General features: G+C 36.4%; 1 protein-coding gene across 1 annotated transcript; it reads right to left on the reverse strand.

Annotated features, from left to right (window-relative positions):
- Positions 1-821: 821 nt before the first annotated feature.
- PCMT1 (protein-L-isoaspartate (D-aspartate) O-methyltransferase) lies at positions 822-14,251 on the reverse strand. Its single transcript, XM_010292364.1, is given in 7 exon segments — positions 822-1,194; positions 2,716-2,801; positions 7,491-7,611; positions 10,903-11,007; positions 12,788-12,819; positions 14,049-14,161; positions 14,163-14,251. Coding segments are annotated over 7 exon segments (726 nt in total). The 3' UTR covers positions 822-1,014.
- Between the last annotated feature and the right edge of the window lie 403 nt (positions 14,252-14,654).

The following is a 14,654-nucleotide window of genomic DNA, read 5'->3' on the forward strand; positions in this document are numbered from 1 at the left end:
TAACGCAAACTGCTTTATTTGTACTTTTTATGGTATTTTGATAGCTTAAAGTTTAAGTGTTCATGTATCCAAATCACAAGCTATAATCCAGAACATCAAGGGGAAAAAAAAAAAAAAACCCACACACCAAAAACCTAAATTTAGGGGTTATAAAGCTCAAAAGCTGTTTTCAGAACTCAATACACATCTCTACACTTCATTAACAGATAATACATTCACAAGCATTTTCTGCCAGGAAGCAAAACAGGACTGCTGCTTTGTTCATTCGCATACTAATGCCTAGCATGGTTTAAGCTGACAGCTGTGTTATGTCTATGTTACTGGCCATTCAGTTCAGCAAATTGGAAGGTTTACTAGCTCTAGAAAAGCCTTTAGAGTTTGCTGTGCTGGCAAACAGATGACAGACTTTTAATAACATGTCTGAAAAATTTTTCTGAACACTACATTTATACTTCAGGGAAGAAGGGATTACCTTCTCCACTTTCTGCTACTTGGAGGCTGAGGGAAAAGTGCTTGCAAGATTATCTGTATTTCCCATAAAGGATTTTACAAAGATTTTTCTTCATTCGTGACATTTCAGAAAAATAAAAAATGAACACCCAATTACCACTAACTTACAGGACAAAACAATATTTATTCTTAAGTAGTATTTTACACTTTGCCCTAATTGCTGGGCAAGCTAGTTATAAAACATTCATTAGAAGAGAAGTTTAAATTTAGAAAATACTGTGTTCCAAACAACAAATAAGAAACTTCAACACACCAAAGACTAAAGACAACATGTCCGAAACAGACAAAGTGCAACCCATGCAATATTTTTCTTCTGCTTTTAAATTAACTCAAACTTAGCATAACTTCCTTTTGGTGATGTAGTAATGCAGACCGAGTCACTTTTCATGGTATGGAGGAGCAGAAAGCAATGACAGCAGCAAAGGCAGGCCTTGCAGTCTATCTGCTTAAAATTCACACCCTTTCACCTTGCATGTGTGTGGAAGAAGTAAGTGGAACAGAAAATCACTTCCACCTGGACCACTGCTTCTCTTTATCTGTTAAAGGCACATATATCACTCCCATCAGAGGCTTCATTTTGACACTGCCATCTTCTAGTTTGTCATACTGTTCGAGCATCTGGTTTCCCCCTGCAGGGCCAACTGGTAATATCAATCTTCCGCCAGGTTTTAACTGATCTATAAGCTAGAACACAACACAGAAATTAGAATGTAACCAGGCGCTTCAGAGAAGCTGGATCCAAAGTTTGTTACATTAGATTAACAGTTTTGCCACAATTTATCTATCTACTCTTATGAAGTAGATAACTACTTCAATTAGGAAAAATTAAAAATGCACTGAAAATTAGAGTATCACAACAACATGGTACACAATTGGTATTACAGAAACATTCACAATAATTTCATATAATTGCAAAAGAAGGTAAAATAGTAATTGGATTAACTGGGTTGGTTGCAGTTTTAGTTTCTACATAAGAGGGGAAAAATGTGTAAATCACAACTTATTTTTACACTAGATTCAATCTTTTAAAACTGCCAGTTTTAACTGTTTGGTACTTATTGTGCATCAGTACAGGCCCATTGTTTACATTTTGGGGGTAACTGATCTCCCCTAAGTCCTCAGGGTAAGATTTGAGATTTGTGACTTTTTTTTTTAATTAATCTTCCTGGAATAATTTTAAGTGATCTACAATACACTCACTACCCAACAGCTCCTCTTTCATTCTGTGAATGGAACAGCATTTTATGAAGCTTGCCTAAAATATATGAATATGAGTAAGACAAGTGACAAGTAACTGTATGTGAGAGAAATATTTGGGGTTTTTTTTCATAACTAATCACAGCAGTCTCAAGGAAAATTCAATACTTCCCAGATGCCATGAAAAAAAAAAACCAAACCTTAATCCCTACTACTAACAAAAGTTATAATTAAGAACTGTTTCCTTCACTAATAAGCTTTAAAATACCTTTGTGGGAACACCACACACACCCCCCAAAATAAAATTAAAAAAAAAACCAAAAAAACAAGAAACAATGGCCAATGTCTGGAAATGTCTAACCTGTCTACAGCACCTCAAACCTCCAGTCCTTCATTACCCCTCATTACAATTCAGATTCTAAAAAACTTAACTGGTATCTAGCATACCAAAATCATGCTATATATTCCCATTCACGTGATAAAAGGAAGAGGAAAAAAAAGACCTTATTTTCAAGAATGGACTTCATGTATGTACATCCTAAAGTCCCTGGCTACTCTTCAGCTTCTCTAGTAAGTACTGCCCTGTATACACTCTGAAAGCTACAAACACATGGCATTGTCTGTATTTCCAGCTGAGTGGGTCTCACTCTTCCAACAGGCTCAATGCCTTAGAACCTCGGAAACAAATTCTGTAATTTAATGTTTGCTAAAACAAAATTCATTTATTAAATAAAATGTTCCAGTTCATTGTCGTAATAGAGGGTTGTGCAAAAGTCACTTTAAACTATATTTATTTAAAGAGTTACTAGAACATACAACTTTTGCAAACCAACAGGAAGCCCAATGATAACAGAAACAAAAAACCCCCACAACATACAATAATACCACCCTGCCCACTGATACTCCCAACAGTGCAAGTCTACCAGGTATTTTATATGTAAGTGTATGTAAAATGGTCTTTACAGCTAAGAGATTACTGAATCCCACACATAAAACATAAAGGCTTACTGCTTGGGGCACAACTGGTGCTGCAGCTCCTACATGAATCGCATCATAGGGAGCTTCTTCTGCATATCCCATTCTTCCATCTCCCACTGCAAGAAAACACTTTTTTTTTTTTAACATTTTCAAAAGGAGTGGAGAAAACAGCTGACTGCTATATCTATAGGTAGATAAAAGGCTATCCTCAGATTTCAACTAAAATTCTGCTGAGCAGTAATAGCACGATGAAGTCAGTTTTTAAAATATTAACACAATTGCAAAATAGATGTAACAAAACACCTTCATATACACATACACGCACTCATAAAAGATATGAAATTAGAAAGCATGGATTTATAACAAAAGTTCTTGGAGACACATGGTCCACCCAGAAGAGACACAAGTATTTATATGCCCTACCATTCTAATGCAGGTGACTTTTCCTCTCATTTACCATCTTACCACATATGCTTTTCCTTGCCTTGCCTTCACACACACCATTCCTAAATATAATGCAAATCATAAGTCTAAAGCATTAAATCTCAGAAGACTCCAAAGGTGAGGAAAAGACAAAGCAACTATTAACACGGACTATCACCTATAACTGCACTACCGGTTGGAATGAAAGACCACACCTACATTCATACATGAATGCAGTACCACACTAATCCCCACGCATCCCCCTTTGCCAGCAGGTCAGTCTCTCTATCCTTCCTGCAGACAACTGCTGGACTAACACGGATAGCCAGGTCAGACCTGTGGCTAAAGCTCCAGGTGGCTGTTTGGAAGATGTTAGGAGTAATTAAGGTATTCAGAGGGCTACTGATGCAGCTCCAGCTTTGGTGGAGGACTCATGGAGAAGCACCTTATTACAGTGTCTCTTACGATCCCAGTTACGCAGGATGAAAGGGGAACAGATGGAGTTTTTTAAACCACTGAAATGTAGCAAACTAATCTAGACCCTGAGTTAAGTTTTGAAAGAAGATGATGTGCATGTGGCATCCACAGTATTTACAGGAAACCAACAGGAAATTCAGAGCAAGTCAGACAACCTCTCTCTGGAGTTGAAGTAGTAAATGAGGCTAAACCATCCATAAATTCACACTCTGCGAGTGCTGAAGTCCCAGTAATCAGTCAAGAAGAAAAAGCAAGGAGGCTAATGAACATAGTCCTCTGCTCAGCACAAGTAGTTGTTTGGGGTTTCCTGTCTGTTCTCCTGACTGAGCTTTGACTTTTGTGCAATCACTATTATCACAGGTTAATAAAAAGGCTGAATGAGTCAAAACAAGTTCTAAGTCCCTGCCAGGGGCTGAAAATTTGTCAACTTTTTGCCTCCAACAACTCACAAGGCAGGAAAAATACATGGCAGGCATAGCAGGTTTCATTTTGACCTCAGTGACACGAAGAGCCACCTGGACAGTACCACCACCCTGAAGTAGCCAAGAGGGTACAGGAAGATCTGGAGAGCTCCTTGAAATGATTAAAATCAGGGAGTTTGTCATCTTCCATATTAGGTCCTGAAACAAGGCCCTGCAAGGACCTTCTACACTCAAAGCTTAAGGGCTATAGGAAGAGAGCATATTCTCACATATAGCTGAGAAGCTCCTTAAAGCTCAGTGACTTACTTCCTCCTGTCATCAATTCTGACCAGGACAAGCTCCAACCAAGGGCCACAGGTAGCAGCTGTCAAGCAAGAACTACCAGTGCTTCAAGAGAACCCATGCCTATTGATCACCCATTCCATTAAGTCAGCTTTCATTACTGTTGCCAGTAATGAAGATGAAAGTTCCAGTATTTCCAGGGCTTAATCTTTCTGACTCCGCCAAAGTGGGTTCTTCTGGAAAACCATCTCAATGCAGTCAAGTATGTAATTTATATTTGCTTATATATTAGTAGCACTGTACACATCCAAAGAGGAAGTAGTGATGTGCTACTGTTTCAAGTTGCTGTTCCCTCAGAGAAGGCAAATGGAGAAAGACTTCTTTAGCTCAAACATGCAGATACAGCTTTGAATTACGTTAGGTACACAGGGAGACAGACCCTCATTCCCTAAAATGCAGCAGTAGGCATGAGAAGCAGTGATCTCCAGTACTGCTGGCAAAAGATCGATAAGTTGAAGAAACAGCTGAGAAAGAAACTGCTAAGTTGTCTTCTGAAGAACGCATGTATTCTGAGACTTAAATGCACATTGTGTGCTGTCCAGAGAAGTCCAAATGTGACTTCCGCACATCTTATCACACTGACAGCAGTAAAAAGGACCCAAAACAGCTAAACCTTTTTCTCTTAGAATCAATAGTTCAAACCAAAGCTACCATCTCCAGAATCAGCACACACCCACCAAAAAAAAAAAAAAAATCATAGTCCTTTATATGCATCAAGCACAGCATGGCTCTTCCCTTTCAATATCCACAAAAATTCTCCTGGCTACAACAGTCAGGTATATATCCACCCACAATGGGAACACACTTTTAGATATCCAGAAGATTTTAAAAAAAAGTTAACTCAGCATTCATATATGCAATGTGATACAAATTATATTATTCAATGTCCAAGGGGAAACAGCAGCCCAAATTTTGAGCTTGTGCTTACATCCTGAATAACATCACCTGTCCTACTCAGATCTCCAGTTACATGCAGCCTGTTAACGAAGTAATCACAGTGGTGGGTGGCAGGTGGTGATGAAGGGGGAAGTAATGTCAGGACTTTCTGACATAAAAGGGTTTTGTAGCTTGTTTTTAAACGTAGACCTGATCTGCTGATCATGGTACTCAAGCCTTCAGCGTCTCTATGCAGACCTGTGTCACTCAGTTGTAGCATAAGCACAGAAACAGAACAAAACTGCTTCACTGTGGTTAGAATACCCTCATCCCCTCTGGCTATGTCTGTATCAGCAAATAGTGCAGTACAATAGAAGCAGATCTGTACAGCAAAACAGTTTTTGCTGAGAACCTGATGTCTGTGCAGCATATGCATTTCAGAACGATTGCTCTGGTCTAGCTCTAGTCTTCGTGGTTTAGTGCGTGTTAACATATCAAATATTTAGTTGATTCTCAGAGCACATAATCCAGTCTTGTTTCATGCAAAAGGAATCAAAGCTTGTGCGCTCCAGGCATACTCTCATGTGAGCCAAAGTATGGTAAGTGGAAGCAGTTGAGAGACTGACCTCAAAGGCACCCTCCTGACTTTAAAAACAAAACAAAACAAAAAGAACAAACCACACACCCAAAAAAGGCAAAAAAACCCTCACAAACTAATATAGAGATACCTTAAGTATACCTATTCCCAAGTTCTCAGTGCGGTTCTACTTCTGAGACACCTCAAAATCATGCTGATGTTTCTAAAATGCACTTATGGCATATCTGAGGTGTGACAAAGCAATGGAGACTGTTTGAAGCACACTTTGGAAAAGCCAGCAACTGACTTACCTAGTCTTAATTCATACAGTTCCCATTGCCAATCAACCCTGGGTTTTCAGGGGTGTTTATTGGTGTGTTGGGGACGAGGATGTTTGGGGATGTTTATTTGTTTTGTTTTAAAAAACAGCTCTGTCTGGATTCTAGCTCCACATTAAAGAGCTCCCAGAAATCCAGCACAGGTGAAACATTCTTCTCCACCCAATTCACAAAAGTGCTACTCATCCATCTGTACTTTTTAAAAATTTACCTCACAACAAAACTATTCAGAAGTCATCCTGCTACACAGTCAAACATAATGTAGATGATGCTTACTTAGAACTCTAGACTCCCAAGAGCATCAGAGTTTGTTCCAGGTATAACCAGAAGCATAAGTCCAAATTGCTCTTGTACAGCAACAATGGAAGTTATCCCCCCATTTCCCACTCTACAGCCCCAACAGTCTCAGTACAACTTATTTTCCGAAAAAGTTTAAGGTGTAAAGTGTTCTCAGTGCATTCTATACACGTGTACGAGTACATGTATTGATTGGCTTATGTAAAAAAGATTTAGAAACCTCACTCATTTAGAAAAAAAGAATCAAAATTATAAGATAATTAAGATAAGAGCCAAACATCACATAATAATAATTTTTCCAAGCGCTCTTGTAAGAAGCCTCAAAAATCATTCAAATCTTCAACTTTTCAAACTTAACAGATAGAATGATAATGAAGGGAATACTTTCCTCCTGCCTGCTTTGCATCTTCTAAAAAAAAAAAAAGGAGCATCTTTTCTTTTAGTCAAAAAAACAATCTACTGTCCTTGTGTTTATTTTAGCATTATTTCCTCTCAGTAACTCCGACTGAATTACAGTAGTTTGGTACCAATTAATCACTTCCCTAACATACAAATACTGTTAATTTTCAAAACAAGTGAAATAAACTTCAGTGATGCATACTGCCAATCTGACACTTTTTTCACTCTACTCCCTGCATGTAGCTTTCTCAACTACTATATCAGAAGTATGAAGGCTTTGTTAAAATGCTCACATTTAGATGACAGTACATTTATTCAAGAAAAACTGTGCATTCAAACCCAATTTTACATAGCAAATTTAACATGACAGACCTTCAGCATGTATTTTCACCAGAAAACACTCCCCTGTTAAGCTTCTTTAATAGAATGATTACATATTCTTTGAAATTACCAGAAGTCATATTCTCAAAACTGTGTGAAGATATTTTTCAAAGGCCTAAAGATGACTTGGATTTTAAAATTTTCATTTGGCTCTTCTTCCTTTGGTTTAACTTCTTAAATTAGAATTTTTAATCACATCCAATTCCAGTCATTTTTAACCAGCTGCTAGAAAGAATATCAGTGTAGTAGTAAGTATATCAGTCTGATGCTCACCAATCAGTTTCACTCTTCCTGAAGACAGCAATGTGGGATCATCTTTTTTGACATTATTTATTGAGTCATCTACTAGTTCTTTGATATGATCAATTCCTACAACTTGTCCTTTGGGACCAACCTGGAATAAAAATATACAGTTGAATAATTTCTGCTAGATTTATTTATAGAATGAGTATTTCTATCTCCTGAATCCATTTCTCTAAAATAAAAACAAAAACAGTAAAGTGGTAGTATATATTTCCCAATGTTATTAAAACTACTGCTTAGAATGACACATCTTGACTGCTAGAAGTAACTGGTAATTAAAGTTTCTCAGTACATTCTTATAAATGCTTGTTATAGTCATCTTTTTGAGATGCAATTCAGTTAAGCTATACTATTAGTAGAGATTTCTTCTGTGAATTTTTAGAAGTTAAATTTGATCATGAGTGTTTGCATTACCTGCAACAGAAAATTAACAGCTTCAAGGACAAAGACTAGAACTAATCTCCTCTCATGATGAATAAACTTAAAGATTAAGGTTTTTCTAGACGAGACCTTACTTCAAGGAAAATAGTAACTTAGAACAAAATGCATGACTTCTCTCAAGAGTTCTATTCTCTCAGAAGCAAATGCAGCAATTAACAGTCAGGAATAAACTACCTTTTACCTACCCCTGCATTCATGAATCTACTTTCATATTTACAGCTCTCTTCCACAGGAAGAGTGGAACTTTTGAGAGCTCGTAACTCACAAAAGGTCACAAAAGATCTGTGTATTCTTAGGTGGGGGGAAAAGGCCTACTAACAAAAAAATTCACCATTACAGGTACTTCTTCTAGAATTGTGTCTTTACTCCAGAAAAAATTATTCCTATTTTGGAGAGAGGAAATAGAATCCAAATCCTAATCTGACCATTTTTAACAGAATCCTCCTCAAAGAACACAATGGCAGAAGAGCCCATCCTAGCAGCCCATGTTGTCATACAACTTTGTATTTGGACACATTTGAATGCATTGGTTATGTTTCTGTATCTTACATTTTAATGATGCCAAGACATGGAAAATTAAAAACTGGTTACCACGGGGATTTTCTTCTATTTTATTATGGACAAATACGTTAAAAACATCAGAAGAGCAGTGTTCTCTCTTCTTTAAGTGGAAGACCACCAGCCTAGCCTTTGAAACAGAGCAAAACACATGGCAAGTTTTCACTACAACCACAGGTTGCTATTTGGAGTAATGCCTGGCAGTCAGTTGTACCACAAGCTGGCAAAAGGTCCAGTGTAGTCCAGCAAAGGGTACCATTACAGAAATTAGAATTTAGCAAAACAGTCATAGCATGAAATAGCCTGATATAAAGTAAGAGAACCTCCTGCTGCTGTCATAGTCTGTTATGCAATTTCTGAGTCCTCATCAATGACATCTGTCTATTACCCTGGAACTTTGAAGCGTGTGCAATTGAAACAATAGCAAAATGGCACAATTTTGGAGATCTCCATGGTCTGTTTGGAATAAAAATATACCCCACTTTTTATAGTTCCAGTACTTACAGGATGAAAACTACAATTCATTTCATTTGCCAGCAACCTTTAAAAGCAAATAAACTTATTTAAGTTTGTATGCTATGTAGATAAGTTTATCACAGCAGTTTAACATGGAAACTCAAACAACAATCTTAAAGATGCTCTACTAGTCTAAGTAAACATAAAGCTTTCCCAGAAGTACCACAAATGAGATTATCATCATAGGAGCAAAGCTGTCACGACATCAATGTGCACTCAGGTACTTGGGCCACAAATGTGAGCTGTTCATTCTAGATCTTAGGGAGACTGAGAAGAAACATCCATATGATCCAGTAGGCATATCCCCAATGAATTTTGATAGCAAAACACTTATAGCATCATTCCCCATAATATACTTCTTTCAAGCTTTTGTTACTGTTAGAAAAGAACTTTACAGAGGAAGTCAGCGCAGTACATATTTTCTTATCTACATTCATTCAAGTGGATGAAGCAAGATCCCTACTGCACAGTAGTGATGCTATCAAGCAGAACAAAAACATTTGTCCAAAGTTGCACAAAACACATGTCTGTAAGGCATTCCACAGCATACCACCAAGGAGGATTCAGAAGAGGAACATGGCATTCATATGCAATAAAAACATAGTGTGATTAACCTCAGCAAAACTGGAAAGATATTTCCTTTTTGTGGTAATTCTGACTTCCCTGCAGATGTTTTCAAGTTTTCTTATACAGCTGTTTTAAAATAAAAAAGTGCACATCTTATCACATGTGCTACTGAAAATGGCTATTCCTCTATACATTCATAACTTTCTAGCAAGAAATATGTATAACTTTGACAAAAGTTTTAACACTTGTGGGATTGGAGTTCCCATGCCTGCTACTAGCACTTGATTATTGACTACAAAGTTAGACCAACAATAATAGGTAGAAAGTTGAGTAAGTGATGCTTAAGATTTCCTCTAAGCTCCATGTTGGTTAACTTATTTCAACTACAATTTTTATTTTTTAATTTTGCAGCTAGCACTTAGAAAACCTAAATACTTTTTCTAGTGCATTGCTCAGTCCTAAACATTCTTATCTAATTCTTAACACAGGAAACCAGAAGTAATGGCAGACTCAACAGATAAGTGCTTGAAAAGAGAAAATTAAGTAGCAAAAAACGCATATGAGAATTTATCATATGCATCACCATATTCCAAATTAACTTCACAGAAAGACACACAAAAAAAAAATCTAGTTGGCAGTTTAATGATGGTCTCTGTTAGTTATAAAGCAATGACAAAGTCCTGGAATGGAGAAGGAAGATAGGGTGGAACCACAGAGAATTCCTTACTCACAGGTTGAACAACACACAGGTTAAATTACTTGGAGAAGGTGTAAAAAGAATATAAATTAATACCTAGCTTAGAAAAGATTAAATGGATATTTATAGTGATGCTCATGCAATACAGTAACAAGAAAAAAGTTAAATTCAAAGACAATTCATATACATACAAAATATTTGCCTGTGAAAATAGGATTATTTCAGGTCACACTAAGCTCACAGCAGAAAGACATGACATTTGATCACAATGAGAACATTCATAGCCACACAAGATAACGTAAAAATTGGGCTGGGCAAGACAAACTCTGCTTTACTTCAACCTCTAAAATGTAATCAAGGAAAAACAGCTTCCCTTCTAGGCAGTATCTTCACCATCACACAATTTACTGGACCCTTTAACTCAACCATCTATTATAAGCTCAGGTAAGAAATGGGCCTTAATCACACCCAGGAGAGTAAATTATTTTCTCTATAATCTACATCAGTCCACTGTACAAAGGATGTTTTTTCACTCCTTTAATTCATAGTTATGCTACAGTTAAAGCAGTTCTAATGGTCAAGTGACTAAACTAAGTATCTCACCATTCGTGAAAAGCATGCTGTAAGGATTCCACTTCCAGATCCTACATCAAGTGCTTTGGCTCCTTCATGTAACTGATCAGACAGAAGTTCAAGAGCATATGCATGCTAAGAGAAGACGACAGAGACAGCAAATTTCAGAATACTTTAAAGTGTCTATTTTACCTAATATAAGTTCATTTCTTTAGTGATTTTGGGCAATGCCCTGAGGATTTGTGTAAGAAGTTTCAGAATTATTTTCTGTTACAAAAAAGGGGTGAAGGGGAGTTAACTACATCATATAATCATTGTTATTTCATTGACTTCAACAAATTGTGTGTGTATGTATATATATTTTTTTTAAGTATACATAGATATAAACTCATCTGACCATTCAAGCTTCTAGCACACATTCAATTTGTATATAGTTATTGGGAGAGAGACCATAAATCAATTTAATTCTCTTCAGGTCTGGTGGCTTTTACTGTTCCAGGCCCATAAAGAATTTAGCTTATCATGATGCTATATACATTGGAATAAGCTAGGACAGAGGCTAGCTAGGAAGAAGGCAGCTCTGGAGCATCAAGGAAAATGGCTATTAAAACTACCTCTTGTATTACCTGCACACTTGCTAAATCAAAGAGTAGGAAAAAGTTGTCTTTTACAAAGGCAGATAGCCAGGCTCATATATTAAATGCAGTAATCTACAGACACACTTCATGAGCTGTTTTGCTTTCCTATATGGTGGACCAATACATAAATGAATCTCAGGTCGCACACTGAAAGAAACAATTCATTCTTTATTGTTTCAGAGATATGCATTACCACACTCTTATGGCTCCATCCATCACATCTAGAAATCAGAAATACTTAGAACATATATTGTCAGAACATTTATTGTTAACATTTGCTTAGAGGATACATTTCCTTTTTGCTTTAACACTTCATATAGAGCTAAGGATAGGATAATTCAAAGATAATGACTTAGGTGAGTAAAAATTTTGAAAACATAATTAATACTTATTTTCTTACTTAGCCACAGTATTTCTTTCTCTGTCTTTCCTTCAATAAAATCGTTATCATTTCTACACAAAAATCCTGATTTTTTTTTTATATTGACAACTAGGTAAATTCTAACCCAACTAGGTAGTTTTTAGTCAGAAGGCCCAGACTTTTACTGTGTTTTGACACTGTCCAAACATTGCGAGGACAAAATATATGCTTCTAGTCACTCTTCATCTCAAATAAAGAAACATAGAAAAATTATCTCTGTGCTAGATCTATGTACTGAAATCCCCTCATAATGCTCAGTCATGAACTCCCTGGTCTCAAATCGCCCGACAAAAAATCTGCACCTCAGTACAACGTTTTTGGGGGTTTTTTTTTGTCCTGTCCAAAGAATTAAAGGCATTACAGCAATACCATACCATAGAAATCACTGTTATGCACTCGTGAATTCTTACCTTCTATAAATCAGAGTCAGAGTAATTTAGGTTGGAAAGGATCTCTGGAAATCCTGTGGTCCAGCCCTCTTTCAACACAGGGGCATTTTAAATTAGGCTGCTTAGAGTCCTGTCCAGTCAGCTTCTTTGTATATCAAAGAACAGAATTTCCACATACTGTGAAACTTGTTCCAGTGCTTAACTACCCTCAATGGAATTTTTTTTTCACCATAGAAACTAATCAGAATTTCCCATGTTGCATTTTTTTGACCACTACCCCTCATCCTATCACTGTGCGTCTCCAGGAAATCTGGCTCAATCTTCTCTCTACCCTCCCACTAGGCAGTTCACAACAGCATCACTGCAATCAACTTGTTCATTAAATCTGCTAGTATAAATATTTCATTTCAGAAGCATTTAGATGTTTATAAAATCACCTGTATTAATCACATAAGTTTAAAGCTTACCATATGTGGAGCACTGATTGTTGCTTGGAAACCTGTAAAACAAGAGAATGGAAGAACATGTTGATTGTTGTTCAGATATTGACCTTACAATCTTTATTACCTTGACTGTAAAATGCAATACCTTAATCGTTGCTATCATTCAGGGCACTACACACACTCCCCCCCCAATGGTTACATTGATACTCTTACTTCAGAAGTGAGTTAAGGTACAGTACCTGAAAGCTATGCCATGTCAACTCTGGACAGGGGGGAGGAAAAAAAAAGTTCTATCCTTGACCTCTGTTACAATCCCCATTTTGTCACTATATTGCCTTAGCTTGATCAAGTACGTTGAATTCAGAAGAGTAATGAGTCCCAGAATAATGTAACGCCTTTTTCACTCTGTCCCTATGTAAGAACCTGGATTTGTTAGTCTGTCATGGTGGGGACCATAGAACTTCTGGAGACAATAACCTAACCTATTGTAAAAACAGTACATACCTATGAGAAAACATGAAGGAACACTCACCTACCTTTGTTTCTGTGGAGATATATCAGCTTTTGATTATGTACCTTAAAATATTTTTGAATTTTCTTATATAACTAATAAAAATCCTATTACAATTCGTAATTCTCAGCACCCACTATTAAAGAAAAAAAAAAATCAAGAATTTTCCTATACATATAATAGAATCCCATTGCAATTCATAGTTCTCACCACCCACTATTAAAGAAGAAAAAAAAAAAATCAAGAAAAAAGAAATTGGTACATTTGTATAATTCATTCTCCTGCCTTGGAAAGATAAAACTGGGATCTGGATGGGAAACAACTTTCCTATCAGCAGTTAAGGATTCCCATTTAAGCCTATTTTCATATTAAAAAAAAGCCCTCATGTAAAAGTTTAAAGAACTCCGCACTGATCTCAACTGAATAATTTCTGTAAAGAGAGACTGTTTCTGACATAAACTGGACACAAATGATTTTTAAGTATTTAAACATCAGCTGCATGACCACAAATTGCTGTGGTTTAAAAAATAAATACATATTTACATGTATTAATATTGACTAAAGGACATTCATCAGTTTGACATATCCAAGTATGCAAATTGCATTCTATTATGAATTGAAGCTTAGTTAAAAGGTATTGAATAAAGTGATAAAGAAGTAAACACACTTCCAAATTTTAAAAATTATGTTCACATTCTTAACATATATCTGATAAAGGCAGTCACAGTTATGCAAATTAGAATGATCTCAGTCATTTTTGCAAGATGCTCTTACCTATAGACTGTGGAGAATCCATGTAAGGGTTGTATTTTGCATAGTGGCAACGGTCTGTAGCCAGCATTACTTCAAATACCTTGTCTGATTTGATTATTCCATTTTCTATAAATAAAAAAATAAAACTGAATGCATTGTTTCTCTTCTGCAATGCCACAGCATGTGAAATACATGAATGTATTCCCAATATTGTGACAAATCATGCTATCTTACCCTCTCCAAAACTCTAACCCTCGTCACACTAGAATTTAAGCTGTGGTCCACAGATCAAACAACGCTTAAGCCAGTGAACTTTGAACAAGACTTTCCCAGCAGTTACAGATGCTTTTCTGAAACAGTAGAGACCATTTGCAAAGATCTATCCCCTAGAAAAATTCAGCTTCATGCACACCTTTGATATTCCTGAAAACATAGTCAGTAAGAAACTGATATTACTCTACACAGCAAACAAGATATACTTCATATTTCCAAGAAGCTATTTAAGTGAGTAATTTTGGAAAAGTATACAAAAGCAGGTTAGAAATGTAAAGTTGCAGCATCCTCACTGAGTATTTTATTTTCAAGAACTGTTTCTCTTTTGTGTTGGCAAAAGAAAAAATCCTTCTG

This window comes from Phaethon lepturus, unplaced genomic scaffold (genome assembly GCF_000687285.1).
Source record: "Phaethon lepturus isolate BGI_N335 unplaced genomic scaffold, ASM68728v1 scaffold18130, whole genome shotgun sequence".
Lineage (NCBI taxonomy): Eukaryota > Metazoa > Chordata > Aves > Phaethontiformes > Phaethontidae > Phaethon > Phaethon lepturus.